Source organism: Syngnathoides biaculeatus, chromosome 3 (genome assembly GCF_019802595.1).
Source record: "Syngnathoides biaculeatus isolate LvHL_M chromosome 3, ASM1980259v1, whole genome shotgun sequence".
Lineage (NCBI taxonomy): Eukaryota > Metazoa > Chordata > Actinopteri > Syngnathiformes > Syngnathidae > Syngnathoides > Syngnathoides biaculeatus.
Window position 1 is genome coordinate 5,355,553 of NC_084642.1, and position 18,814 is coordinate 5,374,366.

Below are 18,814 nucleotides of genomic sequence, written 5' to 3' on the forward strand. Positions count from 1 at the left end.
TATGTTGAAATGAGTTTAGGAGCTCCAATGTAGTACTTTGCCACCACCTTGTGGATTCTTGAGGCCAGTGACCTATTTTAAAGTTAGTTGAGGAGCTTCATTTAGAAAAAAAGTACTCTTGTGGTAGCACCTTGTGGCCTCTTGGGCCCAAGGAACTATGTTGAAGTGATTTGGGAAGCTTCATTTAGACAAAAGCATCGTTTTGTCACCATCTATATGGGAATTTGAATGCTTTTATATGCCAGATTTGCGCTATTTGCGACAGGGCTCGTTCCCTAAAGACTGTATTCTTTCCCAAAACCCCCAAACTAACGACAACAGCTCCTGTATATGCCCGTCGAATCTAGCCAAAGGCAGCTAACCCTTTTCCAGACCTCGCTGAGAGGGGACGTTTTTTAAAAGCGCTCGCTTAGCATCGGACACATCCCGAGAATGTTGGGCTGTCTGACATCGGGCCGGCCTATTTGAGGACCTCCCCTTCTCGGTCACCCGCCATGTGGCCGCCGACGGGGTGAACGCGATCAGGTTGCACCCGTGGCCAGCGACGAGGCCCGGGATTCCTAATCCCAAAGCAGGGTCACGCACGGGGATTCGGAGGCGAGGGGGGGCGTTGAACGTGCCTCATGAAAGTTTGCGGAGAAGTGACTGAGATTCTCCGTTGTTCACTGCTGTTGTGTACGACCCGATTCTGCATTACTTTTGGCACGAGCTTTGTTTGTTTGTGCAGCTGATTGTCCACACTGCGCATTCAGCAAATATTTCCCAAAACCGATTAGGATTTAGGATTAGGGGAAAATTGCATTCTGATCTCCCAGACAAGTACGTGGACCTTAAAGACCCTGTAAAGTGAAAATAAAAGTTCTTGTCAATTTGACACAGCACAGAGAAGACTGTTATTAAAAGCCGGCCAAATTTGAATGCGCCGTAATTCCCGGCCTACAGAGCGCACCTGGTTATAAGCCTCACCCAGTACCAGTAACCCATTTGTAAAGGAAATACCATTTGGTACATACACAGGCCGCAGCCGTGTAAACCGACATTGAAACACGAGATATTTACAAAGAAAGATGGTACACAGAGAATTTAAAGCTAGTGCAGCGCTAATGCTAGTGCTCTCGCCAGCGCTAACGTCACGCTAAAGCTAAAAAAAACAAAAAAAAACATACTGGTAAAAAAGTCACTGACACACGGCAGTAACACAGCAGTAACACACTAGGGCTGCGCTAACGCTAGCGGATTATATTATGATAACGCTAGCGGAGCACTAACGGGGCTGGTTTAAAAAAAAACATACCGGTAAAAATCACTGAGACACAGCAGTAACACTGCAGCAACATGCTAGCAGAGCGCTAAGGCTAGTGCAGCGCTAACAGGGCCGGTTAAAAAAAAAAAAAACAAAAAACATACCGGTAAAAATCACAGAGACACGGCAGTAACACAGCAGCAACATGCTGGCACAACGCTAATGCGACTAACGTCCAGTTTTAAAAAAAAACATACCGGTAAAAATCACAGAGACGCGGCAGTAACACAGCAGCAACATGCTGGCACAGCGCTAACGCTAGCGCAATGATAACAGGGCCAGTTAAAAACTCACATACCGGTAAAAGTCACTTCCTCCGCAAATATATTCCACCGGTCTTACGCTTACCTTTTCGGCTCGCTTGCGCCCATTAGAAAAAAATGCACAAATGAGCCGCATCACCGCATAAACCGCAGGGTTGAAAGCGTGTGGAAAAAAAAAAAAAATCACGGTTTACAGGCCGGAAATTACGGTATATAAAAAAAAAAATCGGCAAGTGCATAGATTTCTGGCAGTGTGACTTCCAGGGCTGCCACGGCGGACGACACACACAGCTCTGAGGACCTGCTTTCAAAATTCCTCGCATATTCCATAAACACGCACGGCAGCTGTGAAATATTCCTGACAAGGCGATGAAGACGCACGTTTGGATCGTAAAGGGTTAAAACGTGGCTATTGTAAGAAGAACAACAGATTGGTCACGACCAGGAGCTGGATGTAAAAACAAAGATAAAGCAAGAACACTGCGTACAGACAACACGTGATAGAAGAGAATCGCCGCTGTGTTGAAAGTTTGGATTTTCTGTGTTTTGTCTCAACATTTTGTAACGTAGACGCGCCGACATCACGGAATTACTGTTTGCCAATTTTTTCCAAATTTCCCAACGACTCGTACGGCGGAGTGCATCTTTCGTACAATATACTACAGTATATTAAAAACAAAATTATAAACAGTTTGCATCTCACCAAAAAATAAATCTGAAATTGTGCCCCTCCCCCACCACATGATATTAAAAACGTATTTGTAAAGTATACTTGCATGTTTTACATATGCTTATTATTCTTACCATTTTATTCCCTTCACCCCCCCCACATTATTTTTTAAAGCTTGGTGTCTTACATTAAACAAGAAAATGAAAAAAAAAAAATGGTACGACTTGATGAGCAAATTACAAGAAATATAAAATTAATATCCCCTTTCCCACCCCAAAAAAAAACCCACACAAGTTACCACTCGATGAGCAAGACATGCAATTAAGACCAGGAAAAAAAAATAAATCACTCGCTTATGTCAAGAAAACAAGAAACATAAATAAGTATTTCATATTATATTATGGTTCAGCATAGTCAAAAGAATTATGAAAAAAAAAAATCATAATCTTTCACGTCTAATGCGCGCTTTGCCCCCACAAATTTTCAATCGGTATAGGTTTAGGGGAACATAAAAGAAAACTTTACTGTTATGAATATATGCTGCCATCCAGCGGTTATGAAAAGGGTGTATGTACACTTTCATTCTAATATGCAATCGCCACTTCGAGGTTATGGAAAAAGTTGGAGCCTACACTTTCATTCGAATATAAGAGAGGTACACATGACTGCATATATGTTCAGATCTGCTCAAGTTTACATATCATAGCAGGATTTGCTAAATATTGTTTTTTTTTATTTTTTTCAAGTATAACTGATGACCAAACAACAATCGTCATTCATTACTTTATGGTTACACTTTGTTAAATGAGAATGATTCCCTGAGATGCTTGCTGGTTTAATTTAAATCATATTAAAATAAAAATACATGTATTTTGGCTGGCCCTTCGTCTTTTTTTTTTTAAAGAATTGCACCCATATTAAAAATTCTGCCTGGGCATACATATATATGTGCGTTTTCTTATTTACGAAATAAAAGTAGGTCTGTGAATTTCAAAATAAGAGCAAGTCAACAAAACGCGCTTAACTTCAGAATAATTGTTTTTAAAAAGGAACAAAATACAGATAGTACTTCATGAATTGATCATTTGGCTAGAAGCAAAATCTTGACATTATACATGGGTAGAAGGGTCAACTTTGTGGCTGCGCATTATTGTTGGTTTCTTTACATCGAGTTATTCATACTTTCTATATTTATGACTGTATGTATGGATGGAAGGATATTTGTCCTTTTGAAGCTGTACTGAAGTTGTGCAGCGCGTCTCCTAATATAGAGTCCGAAATAAAAAGTCTACACACCCCTGCTGAAATGCCATTCTTTTGTAAAATAAAAAAAAAAAAAAAAAAAAAAAAACAACAAAACCAAGATAAATTATTTCTAATCTTCACTATATGAATTGTGTTGTGTTTCAATTGCAATTATTACCAAGAATCATCAACTTTGTTTCCATTGGATCGTCCAAACATGAGTGAAAATGTGTTTTGATTTGATAAAACTAAGGTTGAATGTTTTTTTGGGGGGGATTATGATTCTGAATTCTGATTTAGTGGCAGCCAACTTTATTGAAATAAACCAGTTTATTGGTGTACCACTGCACCAGAATTTCCATCACTTCTTATTGACAAAAAGAGACGAAAATATCATTCTTGCTTGAAATTGTTATGGGCTCAAACTGTTTTAACGTAAGTGCTGTACATCAGTGCTGTAAATGTAAAATACACAGCTAAAAAAATAAAAATATAAGCTATAGCATAATATAAATAACATAAAACAAATGCAGGACATAACAAACACTGTTGACGAAAACTAATCAAATCATAAGCAGTCAAATAATCCACTCAAATTGACTCAACATAAGGGAAGGACTTAACCTGGATAAAACTTGCTATTGAAAATAAATTGAATTGGACCACATTTTATCTGGTGGGGTAAAAAAGAAGTGTACCATCGACTTGAAGTTGGATTTCTAGGCAATCAAATGAATGTAAAACAGTTGCACATAAAAGAGAGTTCAACATACTAGTACATCAATAAAGGTGCGCAAGTAAAAAAAAAAAAAACTAACTACTTCCTTTAACCACTGAATAATATCTCTGCACACTACTAGGACAACTTTGGTATATTATTAGGATCATTACAGCAACTACTATTACTAAAGTACTAGAATTGGAGCAGACAGGTATCAACTAGTGCATAGTTTTGCATATAACAACATAGAGTAATAGCCTGTCCTACTAGTGAGGACCAAGAGCACTGATCTAAACAAATAATACAAATAAAAAATATATAGCGCATACACATCGAGCGGTATGTTGATTGGTTGAAGCCAGTTGGCCGCCATCTTGGTACTCCCAAACCGTGTGGAGGACATGGTTTACAGGTTGGATTATGGCGGGTGTTTTTCCTTAAAGTTTGGCATGTTGAATTAAAACTGGTCGTGTGAGCGTGACATTATTTTAGGTTCTGGTAACATGAAGGATTTTCACTTCCACTTGGTAAGCCAAAAAAGGCTAAACGCAAAGGAAAGACATAGAACACCGTGACTACCGAAAAACCTTGCATGTTACCTCGGGCCCGATTTCCGTGACACGTTAACTTTTCCCCAAATACGGTATGAAGCACTATCATCATAACATAGTGAAAAAAATTAAGCTTTTTTGTCATTAAAAACATTCAATTTTAGGTCAGATATATTTTTGTAAATAACGACTCGCAATGGGAAAATACATGCTGAACGCATCGTTCATTTGTTATCTCTGTGACATCCGATTTCAGACGGAACATTTGAACTTGTTTCATTTGAAAATGAAATTCAATTTGCAGAGTTCTGTAATATGAAATTCATCAAAAAATGCACAGAAAATGTATTTCCTTGCTTATCTACTGATGACGTTTGGGAAAATATTGACATGGGCTTTTCACGATGGGTTGGTTACCAATAGCGCCAACTTGCGTGTCAGCACCACCGAATCGGATAAATTAACGATGGGAAAAAAAAAAAAACTTCACGCTTCACCTATCCACCTTTGTTCTTTGACCTCTATGACACACAAGATGGCGTCATTGGAACCCGATCCATAAAGGTGAAGCAGAGAGTGAACAGTGAACAACAACAAAACTTTGTTCAAGTGAATTAAGATCATCAGAAAATTAAAAAAAAAAAACATTTACAAACAAACTTCAACAGTGTCAAAGTAAATCTGTCTAATTTACCTGTGGAATGTTTTCTCGCAGCCACGGAACTGGCGATGAGGTCGGCATGGCTTGTTTTGGGAGTATCAAGATGGCGGAAGGGGACTTCAGTTTTGGTGGCCAGTGATACATCCAGTCCTTTTTTTTTTTTTTTTTTTTTAATATCAGTGACAAAGAGCCTCTAGTACACGGATATCAAAATATCACATGAAAATTGGCACTAGTTGTGGAGAAAAAAAATAGTGCTAGCGTGCCCTTGTCAGTCCACAAGTCTTGCTAAGTAGGTAAAAAAAAAAAGCGCACTAGTGCACGGGATGTTAAAGTCGACATGAATGATGTGCCGTTTCTGGCCTGCGTTCCGTCGAGGAGCGGCCGAGTGCGACGCAACGTCGCGGGGGCACCGTTCGAAGTTCCCACGCCGCGCGGAGGGACCACCCACCGGCTGCGGGAGCGCGGCGCCCATTAGCTGCGCGCAGCTCATTTGCATTCACGTCAGCAAAGGCTGGAGGTCAAGCCTTGCGGGTGCTTTTATTGGATGTGCCGCTGTCAAGCAGCGGCGAAGAAATGGAAGGGCAAACGCCAGGCAAGGCAGGGAAAAGACGAGCCTAAAAAAAAATCTGAATAAAGAAGAAGACGGAGAGAAGCAGCTTCGATGTGGCGGCTTTATTCCTGATCGTCATCTTGCACCGAAAACTTGTCTGTAATTCCTGCTTTTTTTTTTTTTTTTGCATTCTCCAGAAGGGGAGGTATGTTCGTCATTTTTACAATTTGACAACCTCTGCGTACATCCTTCTTTATATATATATATACATATATATATATATATATATATATATATATATCATTTTAACACCACCTCCGACGCGGAATGAGAGAGCACCGAGGAGTCTGGAGACACGGCGCCCGGGTTGGGCGCATCCCGAAGCGGGCAGCGGACGCCTGAACGACCGGCTGGCCGATTCCGGAGCCGATACACGGGGAGTTGCGTTCTGTGTTTCCGCCGGGAACGCTTGCACGTGAATGCCGTGCAGTGTGAATTTTGCAGCCTGTTGAGGATGAGGACGAGGATGACGAGCAGGATGATGATGATGATGAAGATGATGGGGTCGGAGCGAAGCGTGGTGACAACGCGTCCCCTGGTCGTCCTCAGCTGAAGTGGGCCAGCACATTGTTCCACGGGCCACGCGATCAACCGCAGATTTTGAATTTATTACCGGATGGCACCGGGGTGGATCAGAACGACTACCGATGGAAGATTGCACAGAAGAAATGGATAAAACTGTTGCATGAGGCTGCACTGAGTGAGTGAGTGTGTGAATGTTTGTATGCGTGTATGCGTGTGTGTGTGTGGGGGGGGGTGAGTGTGTGTGCGTGGATGTGCGTGAGTGTGTGCTGAGGCCTACTTGATGACTGAAGTTGAGCCCACCACAAAAAAAAAAAAAAGCAACATGAAAAATGGAGATTTGGTACGAGCAACAAGAAGGAGCCTTGGCGGATCTGAGCAGTCCATCTGAACTGTAACACAACTTTTTTTTTTCCGCCCCCACCCGAGGAAACAAGAAGAAGACTGCTGCTTTGATTGAAGATCTCCAATTAAGTTCATGTGAAAAAAAAAAAAAAACCAAGAGGGAGGAAATCAACTTCCTGGCCTCCCGGGGTGGGGTGGTGAGATAGAAAAAAGAAAATCATTATTCATGCCTCTTTTTAGAGCAATTGCAGAACTGACTTGGTCCGGGCCCAGATGACATACGTCTATTTATATATTTAAGCCGAGCGCATGGACATTTTGTTTCACTGAAAAAAAAAAAAAAAAAGTGAGCGGATGACAGTGGTGGCCCTCAAAGTAAAAATCACTTGCACACACACACACACAAAAAAAGAAGGAGAGGAGAAAAAAGGCTGAAGTGGGCTGAAGCATGGGCTGTGCTTCAAGTATTCATATCTCTGATAGGGTGGTCTACCACGGTGAAAAAGAGTCCGAGGATTCCCACTCGCCCCAGCAGACCAACGCCACTCAGCATCAAGGAAATCCTGTCTCGGGACTACCCCTCAAACCTCTGAGCTGCAAGGTGAGGGGAAACGCACGCTCGCGCGTCGAATGTTTGGAAATGGAAAGGTGGCTTCGTTTTGTTTTGCATGCTGGGTTTCAAGACCACAAACTCGCTGGCTTTGAGATCTTCGGTCTTGAAAAAGATGTAGGTCAGTGATTCTCAAAGTGCAGCTTCCTAGGGCGGGTTGACTGAATTTAATGTTCAAATGGTGCATAACGCTATAACTGATGCTAAAAAAAAAATAGACCATTTGCTAAATAGAATTCAGTTATATTTGACTTTAATATAAAGTACATATTCCCCCTTTTTTTTCAACTATTCCTTTTCAGCCATTTTTTAAGCTACAATATGCATTTAACTCCTTAATTGACTCATTAGTCAAATTGTGAGGTGGCAGTATCAAAACTGCTAGCAAGATCTGAACGTAGCCTCGCTTCGAGTCTACGCCCCCCAAAAGCCGCTCGCCTCGATAACTGGTCGATTCTCAAATGTGGCCCTTGACGCGGCAAGCGATTGTAAAGGGGTTTTGTCGTGAAAAATAGTCATGAAAAATTGATAGTATGAAGCTTTAACAAAACAGCAGCGCGAGCACTTCTAAGCTAGCGTTAGCTCTGTGGTGCCAACATTAGCCATAGCTGCTACGTTGGCAGGATGACACATTCCACATGTTAAATGTCATTGCGATGAATTTTTATTTCTTGGAATGACCGATAGAGGTGATAAATGTTACTGTTGAGCTGAAAAAAATGCTAATCCGGCCTTGCTTCTATTTGCTAGACCCGTAACGAGCTGTTGCCACACGAGAAATGAGTGTGTCATTATTTTCTGGAGGTGGATATTCAGCCATAGTTTCAGCAAATCCCCTAAAGGGAGATTGTAGCAGGTCAGAGGTTTGATATTTAAAAATTATATTAACTGTAAGCTTCATTTCGATTTGCATGCTGGGTTTCAAAACCACGAACTCGCTGGCTTTGAGATCTTCGGTCTTGAAAAAGATGTAGGTCAGTGATTCTCAAAGTGCAGCTTCCTAGGGGGGGTTGACTGAATTTAATGTTCAAATGGTGCATAACGCTATAACTGATGCTAAAAAAAAAAAATAGACCATTTGCTAAATAGAATTCAGTTATATTTGACTTTAATATAAAGTACATATTCCCCCTTTTTTTTCAACTATTCCTTTTCAGCTATTTTTTTAAGCTACAATATGCATTTAACTCCTTAATTGACTCATTAGTCAAATTGTGAGGTGGCAGTATCAAAACTGCTAGCAAGATCTGAACGTAGCATCGCTTTGAGTCTACGCCCCCCCCCCCAAAAGCCGCTCGCCTCGATAACTGCTCTATTCTCAAACGCGGCACGTGATTATAAAGGGGTTTTGTCGTGAAAAATAATCATTTCAAAAAAGTATAGTATGGAGCTTTAACAAAACAGCAGCGGGAGAACTACTAAGCTAGCGTCGTTAGCCCTGTGGTGCCAACATTAGCCATAGCTGCTACGTTGGCAGGATGACCCATTCCTCATGCTAAATGTTATTGCGATGAAGGTTTATTTCTTGGAATGACCGATAGAGGTGATAAATGTTACTGTTGAGCTGAAAAAATGCTAATCCGGCCTTGCTTTTATTTGCTAGCCTCGTAGCTAGCTGTTGCCACATGAGAAATGAGTGTGCCATTATTTTCTGGAGGTGGATATTCAGCCGCAATTTCAGCAAATCCCCTAAAGGGAGATTGTAGCAGGTGAGAGGTTTGATATTTAAACAGTATATTAACTGTAAGCTGCAATGTACAGAGTGAAAATTAAGAAAGCTCCTGATCTAGGATATACTGTACAGTTTGCCAGTTTCAGTTCTTAAAGTCACAGTAATCCTCTGTAATCGTTGGTGAGGTTCACTTTTTTTTTTTTTTTTTTTCAACATTCTTCACAGCGCATCTTTCGCTTTATTTAGAGGCCACATGAAATGTCTGCTTCATTTCCAACTGGACATATTTGGCCTCAGTTTCACCTTTTTACTCTGCTTCCCGTCCCAGTGTTTTTGCGTCGGGTCTTAAGGAGGTCCCCGAGACGTCTTACGTAAGGTCATCGAACAAAAATCGACACGTTTTAATGGGAAAATGACAAAGCGAGGTCGAGCGTCGCGCGTGAAGTGCTCTTTGAGCGCGTTGCGTCATCGCAAAAATCTAACAATCCCATTTGTCTACCGGACCGCGAATAATTACAGTAAGAGAGGCATAATGAGATGTGCCGGCTCGGACTCGAAAAGAGACGCGATGTGCTTCCCATCGAGCGGGGGGGGGGGGGATGATCAATTTCATTCTCATTTGCATGTTGTGTAAGGGCCCGCGCTGGCACGTCGGCGGGCCGAGATGAGCGAGGCGGACGGGATTTGGTTTTTACGGCGCAAATGGAGACGGCGGAAGGGAATGAATGCGCGCTTGTTAAGAGAACATCACGACCAGGAAAGCCTTTTGTTGGATTTGTGTAAAAGTCGAGCGCTCGTGCTGTGATGTTTGGATCTGTGCCGTTCTAGAAATGAAGGACAATTTAGACACTAACAGTTTTGATTCTGTCCCCCCCCCCGGTGAAAAACAGACAATAGATCTCGCTCAGATATCAAATCATCATTACATGATATATATATATATATTTTTTTTGCAACCCCGTTACAGAGAATTTTTAAAGTGCTTGAGTGAGCGCCTTAATAAAATTCAGATTCAAAATATTGTGCGCATTTTATTTAACTCATTTAATTTTAGTATGACTCTGCACAAAAGCGTTGGCCTCACAGTTCTGAGGTCCCGGGTTCGATCTCGGACCCGCCTGAGTGGAGTTTGCATGTTCTCCTCTTGCCTTTGTGGGTTTTCTCCGGATACTCCGGTTTCCTCCCGCATCCACAAAAACACGCAACATTAATTGGACGCTCTAAATTGCCCCATCGGTGTGATTGTGAGTGCAGCTGTTGTCGGTCTCCATGTGCCCCGTGATTGGCTGGTAACCAATTCAGGATGTACCCCGCCTCCTGCCCGTTGACACCTGGGTTAGGCTCCAGCACTCCCCGCGACCCTTGTGAGGATAAGCAATGAAGAAAATGTATGGATGAAATTGCCCATAGGTATGATTGTGAGTGCGACCGTTTGTCTCGATGTGCCCTGCGATTAGCTGGCCACCAGCTCAGGGTGTACCGCGCCTCCTGCCAGTTGACAGCTGGGATAGGCTCCAGCTTTCCCGCGACCCTCGTGAGGATAAGTGGCAAAGAAAATGGATGGATGGATTAATTGGACACTCTAAATTGCCCCTAGGTGTGATTGTGAGTGCGGCTGTTTGTCTCTATGTGCCCTGCAATTGGCTTGCAACCAGTTCAGGGTGTACCCCACCTCCTGCCCGTTGACAGCTCGGATAGGTTCCAGCACTCCCTGCGACCCTTGTGAGGATAAGCGGCCAAGAAAAAAGATTAATTGGACACTCTAAATTGCCCCTCGGTGTGATTGTGAGTCCGGCTGTTGGTCTCGATGTGCCCTGCGATGGGCTGGCAATCAGTTCAGGGTGTACCCCTCCTCCTGCCCGTTGACAGCTGGGACAGGCTCCAGCACTCCCCATGACCCTTGTGAGGATAAGCATCAAAGAAAATGGATAGATATTACTCTGCACAGTAATGGTGTTGCAAAATCAATGAAAATGTATTCATTTATTAGCTTGAGAGTACACACATGCTAGCTTTGTTAGCCACTGCGTTGGTGAAGAAAAAAAACCTCATTAATATGAAAAAGTTTGATATTAATGTCTTTTCAGATGATATGAGTGACAGTTTTGCACTGATACGAATGGCACCCAACACGGTTGGAAAAAAAATATTAAAATAGAAGAGAGGACTTAAGGTGTGTGATAAAACATGTTTTAATACGGCATCGTAAATATGTGCCACCAGGATTTGAATTTGAAATGTCACAGAAAACGGGATTTGAATATGAAATGTAAAGTGATCACATTTTCAATAATTGTATTTCGGTGTAACTTTTCAATGTTAACAATTCAACTAGCGAGAATTCGCTGTCAGAAATTCACCGTCTGCGCCACAGGCGCGGTTACCTCAGGTCAGAACCAAACACCCAGCCAATCGCAGATACGCTTTCTTAGTCACGTGACGTCACATCCCAAGAAAGCGTTACTTGATTGGCTGGGTGTTAGCGAAGTGGAGCTCGTTGAATTGTTAACATTGAAAAGTGACACTAAAATACAACAACTGAAAATGTGATCACTTTACATTTCAAATTCAAATCCTGGCGGCACACATTTACTTCCATATTTTTACAGTTACAAGGCAGTACCAATAGCTGATTTTAATTTTTTTTTCATTTTGATACGCTGTATATTTCAAACAAATAGGGACAAGAGAAAATGATCCATTTCTGGGAGGCATTGAAGAACTATTTGGTATTTTAAAAAAATATTTAGCAACCACTTTTAGCAACGCTACAGTTGCATTTCCTCCGAACAATTCCAAGGATTATTTAAAATTTTAGTCACATACTGTCCATCTAATTTATGACCAAAACGATCTTGGAGATGATGTGCTTGTGCGTTTGCGTGTGTGTATACCTATATTTCCTATACGTGCATTTAATTTGGCATAGCGCAGGCTATTTGAAGGCTCGTCACGCTGCATTTCGTGTAAACGTGAGCGCGGGATGCAGCGAGAAGGCAGCGTGACAGATGCCCCCCACGTCAGGACGCTGACTGCGCCTTTGATTGAATTAGTCCCCTGATCGAGTTAGACTAATGGTGCACAAATCTCCTTCAGATGGAAATGGTTAATCCCGAATCTATAAGGTGTCATCTTTAGCGTCCTCCGCATGTTATTGCGGCGAATGGCGGAGCTCGACTGGTGCTCGAACGCGGAGAAAAGTGCACGTTGCGCGATTGCTGAGCGTCAAATGGAGGTCACGTGTTGTTGCTACTTTTGATTTGTTTCCGCCGCTAAGCGAGGGGATCAATGGTCGCGATTGATCGTGTTGGAAACCGCTCGCATGCCACTCTTTTAAAGCCCCTTTAAAACACCCATGCACAATTTTCAGGCCCAGAGAGATTTATCGTTATTATAATTATTATTATTTTTTTAATAAGCAGCAGCACAAAATCCCAGTAGGTGATCGTAGTAAGTAGAGCTGAAACAATTAGTTGATTGATCGACCCGTCGCTCGACGGAGAATGAATTGGCAACGCTTTTCATTTTCATTTTAAGACACATTTCAGACAAACGCTCTACGATCTCCTTTTATCGGAATTGTAAAGCACGTTTCCTTCTGTGAATTCAGAGATTATTGTTGCAGTTTTTTTTTTGTTTTTTTTTGTGAGCGTGGTCAAAGCTAGCGGCTAGCGCCTCTCTTTGTGGTTACTGAAGCCTCACGACAACCCGAAGGGAAAGATCTCATCCTCCGGAGGTCTTTCAGTGGACTTCACTGCTCAGACATGTAAGCAGAAGTACGACGCTAGACAAAGTTGCTTCCATCTTGAAGGGGGGTGAGGTTTTAGCGCATTCTGCGGACGTGCCCGCACGGTTTGAGAGTGGAGAAAAATAGCTTGATTTTTTTATTTTGATTTTTCTTTTTTTTTCTCTCCAATATTTTCAAAGCCTCATTTTTGATCCCTGCTGAGTGTTTTTTAAAAATGTATTTAAACTCAGGATGCTAACGTATCAACACTTCTCTGTGCTACATGAAATTTTGTAGGCAATTTTCACGTCAAAGCTACTCAGTAAGAGTAATTTTTTTTTTTAAAACTGATGATCATATAAAATATCCAATTTGCCTGGCAAGGAAAAAGAACTCAAAAAATAGTTTCTCTCTTTTATAAAATTGCAAGATACGTACCGAGAATAAAATAAATCCGCGCTAGCATTGACTCGGGCATTTATGCTATCAAAACAACACGTTCCCAAAGCTTTGCTAACGTTGTGAACAGACAAAAACAAAACAAACGAAAAAAAATACCTTTCCTAGTTACCTATATGTTTTTTTTTTCAGATTACACGGAGAACGTTAGAACACCAGAGGCTGATGATTTTTAGGCTGGCGCAAGATACGTACAACTTTTAAGCCACTCTTAAATCAGACCATGGATTGGGAATATCTTGCCTCTCTTAATCTGTTACGCAATTGCTTTTTAAAGTGAAGTACGCAGTTTTCAAGATGCTAGCACCATTTAAATATAGCCTCACTTCATCACATCCCTGACGAAACTCTGCGCTAATGTGCACAAGCTATGTATTTTACGTAACGTGGGCTGTTTTTCAGTCAATGTTAGCCAGGGCTGCTACATTGCTAGCATATCTTATTCATGTTGGACAGTTAGTTGACAGCAATGAAATGTTAACAGTTTGATATATTTTTTTTAAATATTCATTTATCTTACAATGCACTCAATCAATTAAAAATATAACAGATGTGATGAACATGTACGTGTGCGTCTGCTGCGATGTTGGTGTTCTGGAATATGCCGTGAATCAACTGGAATATTAGGAGTAACCAGAAGAGACATGTTTGGACAAAGAAAGCGCGCCTGGTGCATTTCCTGTTTCCCTCTTCAAAATGAAACTGGGCAGGCATGCAGCGGCTGCGCGAGTGCACGAGGTGCGTTCAGGGGCACCACGTCGCAGTGAGATGAAAGCGTTCTTTTGTATTACAGTAACGCGATTGTAAAAATAGATTGAGTAGGAAAGTTATTTGTATCAGAATGCTTTCAAACACACTTTGAGAACATGGGATTTCTCCAGCTTTTCTTTTTCGTCCATCCATTTTCTTATCTGCTTATCCTCACAAGGGTCGCGGGAGTGCTGTAGCCTACCTCAGGTGTCAACGGGCAGGAGGCAGGGGACACCCTGAACTGATTGACAGCTAATCGCAGGGCACATAGAGACCAAGAGTCAGACTCACAATCACACCTAGGGGCAATTTAGAGTGTTTAATTAATGTTGCATGATTTTGGGATGTGGGAGTAAGGAAAGTACATCCTCAGCTGGCCCTATAGTTGATGTTGGTCTCCCACTTCAGGAGACTAGTTTCCAGGAACTTGAAGGTCTCAACGGTTGAGACAGAACAGCTGAGGGGCAATTGTGAAGTCCAGTCTTGAGCGGGTTCATCTCCAGGTTGTTCCGGCTGCACCAAAGTTCCAGCCGCTCTGGCTCCTGTTGATACTCGGACTCGTTAGTCTCTCTGATGAGGCCAATGAGCTCCAGGGGTGCAGTGAGGTGCAGTCGTTCGTGAGGTGTGTCCCCCACCCATACCTGCTGCGTCCTGCCTGTCAGGAAGCTGTAAATCCACTTCCAGATGGCAGGCGAGAGATGTGGAGCTGGAAAAACTTGGAGGAGAGGAGTGGAACGTAGAGCTCAAGTCCACGAACAGGATCCTTGTGTAGGTCAAGGTAGTCTAGGATGAAGTGCAGTCCCGTGTTGACTCCAACATCGACAGACCTTTTTGTTCGGTATGCAAACTGGATTCTGTGACGCCCCTGCGGTGGTCCACCATGACGCGTTCAAAGCCCTTAACTGTAGTCATTCAAAGCTGAGATTGCAGGTTTCTTGGTACCGGGATGATTGTGGACCGTCTGCAGGGATGAGAATTTTCCGCCGATCGGCGGATTTCCGACTTTTTCAGACCAAAATGACCATTCTCGAGATAAGCGCAACTCCGTTGAGAAAATTTCAGGGGGTAGGGTATCGTGCGCCTGGCTCTCGGTGGTGGGCTCCGAGCTGCAAGTTCAGCTTAGCGCTAGCACAAGCACGACTATCGTGTGCCGTTCTAACTTGCTCGGTAGTGTACATATTTGCATTTTGCGGCAGATTACTCGATTGGACAGCAGAGTTATACAGTATAACGATCCAATCGTGTTAGCGGTTAATGGAGTTTCACCATTGCCATGTACACGTGTTCTCGGTTCTCAGAAATCGCAGTGGAACTTGTTAGTTAGCCGAGTCATGGCGCGTGGGACTTAGCGCGAACGGAGCGACGGTGTGTTCAAAGTTTTACAATGGCGAAAATGTTAGGGGAAAAAAAGGATGAAGATCGAGCGAACTATTCATTGAAATGCTAAAAACTTTGAATTGATTACATTCTTGAAGAGAAATATGGATAAAGCAGCCTACAGCACACATGTGGTAAGGTCATTTTTATTCATATTGTTCTAAAAACTTGTGCTTCATCTCTACACTATACTAATTCTATGAATAACTGACTGCATATCAAAAAGAAAATATAATGGTGTATTCATATTAAACAGCGAAAGAGATTGCAAATTCATTCTGAAGTTTGGCAAATGGTGAAACTCTTATTTGTAATGTGCTTCAAATAAGATACAATAATTCGAGCATTGAAGAAATGAAACTGATATTTCAATGCTTGCTGTACTGGTAGAGCACCAAGCAAGGGACATTTTTTCCCCAAATTCAGTGTTGAAATGAATGGTTTTGGGGCTAACAAATTGCTAAAATCGCTTAGCTTCAGCATCAGACTTTTTTTCTCATTTGGGATTCTCATCCCTGCGTTTGAAACGGGATGGTACTTCAGACAGTTCCAGAGATCTAGTGGAGATCTGTGTGGATACTGGGACGAGCTGTATCTGTTTTTAGTTGTTAAGAGTACTAGCGGATGGAGACGGATGCATAAGTTCCGCTAAATATTTAAGCCCGTTTCTTTGATCGTTTCTGGTCGTGTTCGAGCGAGGGAAACGAGGGCGGTAATTTGGGCAATTCTAAAATAAGTCACGGTTCTCCCGGTTGCCTGGGATTTTGGCAGACCACAGCAGCACTCCTATGGAAACCGTGGGCCCTGACCATAAAAAAAAAAAAAAAAAAAAAAAAAAGCCAATTCAGGAAATATTGTAAACGGTGAAATAATCAGTTGTCTTAGCGCAACATTTTGAAATGTTGTTTTTTCTCATCCCAGCGTGCGCGTATTCCCTGGCTTGTGTCGTTGCGGCGGTGAAGAATGCGCACACAGTCATCCCTGTAAGGATGATAATTATCCCCTCCAACCACACGCACAGCTGCTCGTAGCCACAGCGAAGTTTAGCCTCCTGCAAAAACACAGTCAAACAAACGCGCCGCTGTGTGTTTGGCGCTCGGGCATCCAGGAGACGGCGTGCAGGCGTCTGCAGCGCGAGAGGCGGTCGACGGAGCTCTGGGAGCGTGACGCGAGTCTTTGTCAAGGGTACCGTGCCATCTGGGCTGCTCTGAGGACGATAAGGCCCGAGTACAAGGTCACGTGACAGCGGGCGCTTTTCGAGCCGAAAGACAGACGCGAGCCTCGGCCAAACATGACTCCGTTTGTCTGGCCTCGACTTTTCAAATCGCCCTCTCTCCAAACGTGGACGCTTTCTGTACTTAAAGGAGCTACAGGATCCAGATGGCCGTACATTTCACCGGCTTGTTTGCTTTATGTATTTTTGGGCTCGACAAAATTAAACCGGCAGTCATTTCCAATAATACCGACCCGCTTTGGAGAAATCTGTAAATACCTAATTGCACTGGGAACACCTCTTTTACGTTGCAAAAGATCAACAACCATCTCATGTCGTTGTGTGATCTCAACAATGGAGCCGAAGGCAAAAATTGCTGAATATGTGATCTGGTTATTATATTTACTTTATTTATCATCACCGTCAAGGGGAATCTTTGCTCCCCGAAGAGAGAAAAAAAAAAAAAAAAAAAAAGTGAGGTTGGTATTTTATCTTTTTATAATGCTATCATATAAAGTGATTCCTCGGTTCTCGACCACAATCCGTTCCAGAAAACGGTTCGAGAAGTGATTTGTTCAAAAACCGAATCGATGTTTCCCGTTAGAATGAATGGAAAAAGAAATAATGCGTTCCAAGCCTAAAAATAAATTGGCTTTTTAAAGTTTTTTTTTTACGCTTTTCTTGATAATAAACTTCATAGTTGAAATACAAGTATAGTTTAAATACTTCATATAAATAAATTAATTTTTTGCTTAAAATGTATGCTTTAGTAGTAGAGTACGCTAGGCTGGGAGTGCATTGGTGTATCTGTAACGACTCGACGCCCAGCCTTGTAAACTTTTTTTTTTTATTAATAAATGTGCAGAATAACTTTGGAGCCATGACCAAAACCGAATTGATGTTTCCCATTACAATGAATGGAAAAAGAAATAATGCGTTCCAAGCCTTAAAAATTAGTCTTTTTGAAGCATTTTTTTTAGCTTTTCCTAATAATAAACTGTAAAGTTTATAATAAAATAATTTAAGAAATATATTTATTTTTTGCTTAAAATGTACGCTTTAGTAGTAGAGTACAAGCAACTTGCCTTCTTTGGAGCCATGATTGGGGGCTAATACGGTCGTCCTCGATAAGAAGAAAAACAACAGTCACTACCGAGACACGTCTGTTTACAGAGGCTGCGTTATACAGAAAAACAAAAGTGCGCTGGTTGCGCCGTGCGCGTTATGTCATTTCTGTTTTGTTTTTTTCCCGCAGGGCGTTTGAATTGACAATAACAAAACGTGTCGTGGGTGGGTCAACTGCTTGTGTGCGCGTGTGCAGTTATTTCTGGGTTTTTTCGGAGGGCGTTATGTGCATTATGTTATCTCCGTGTTTTTTCAGCGGCGTGAGATTTCATAACAAAGCGCGTCGTGGGTCAGCTGGTCTGGCCGTGTACAATATGTTATTGTTGGGTTTTGTCAGGGGCGTTCGCGTACAATTTTTGTTCCAAAACAGAAGCCAAAAAAATATCAAAATTTTCGTTCGAAAACCGATTTGTTCGAAAATGGGGACGTTCGAGAACCGAGGACTTACTGTATCTTTGCACACTCAACACCAACACAGCACCCCAAAATGATGTTCAGATGCTCATTTATTATTATAAAAATAATGCTCTCATTGACTAAAACGGTACAAACACGATACTGGTCGCCAGCCGCGGTCACACGTCACGACTTCACAAAAGCAAATGCGTGTGGTTCGTCATCTTTCCAAACTGATTGTGAATGTACGATGTCGCGATACGAGGGACGATACGAGGTGACAGAGAACACCGTCCAGCTTCAAAAATACAAAAATATAGCAGCACTAGCAATATCAAGCTAATGTAGCATTAGCACCTCGTTCAGTCATACTTTCTCGTACGAGAATTTTTTTTTTTTGTCTTTCGAATCAAACGAGCTACAAGGTTATTTTTATTAATTTTTTTCCACCCTGCACAGATTTAGTCAGGAACTCCCGTCATGTAATAACCGTTTTTAAGAAATGACAACAAAAAGAGATTTTCATGGAAACTGCAAACTCCTCTTTTATCCATCCATCCATTTTCCAAAAGGGTTCTCTTCCCTCGGGTC

General features: G+C 42.1%; 1 protein-coding gene across 3 annotated transcripts in view; it reads left to right on the top strand.

Moving 5' to 3' along the window:
• The first annotated feature begins 6,064 nt into the window (after positions 1-6,064).
• pde8a (phosphodiesterase 8A) overlaps positions 6,065-18,814 on the top strand; it is a 91,230-nt gene continuing 78,480 nt past the window's right edge. The window contains exons 1-2 of one of the 3 annotated variants that reach the window (XM_061813822.1): positions 6,065-6,172; positions 7,378-7,495. Coding sequence is in view for 1 of the 3 variants with exons in the window: in XM_061813819.1 (XP_061669803.1) it covers positions 7,343-7,495 (153 nt within the window). In the remaining 2 variants the exon portion in view is untranslated. Of the gene's footprint in view, positions 6,173-6,206; positions 7,496-18,814 lie in introns of those variants that run through there. The other 2 variants (XM_061813820.1, XM_061813819.1) reach the window with 2 other exon arrangements.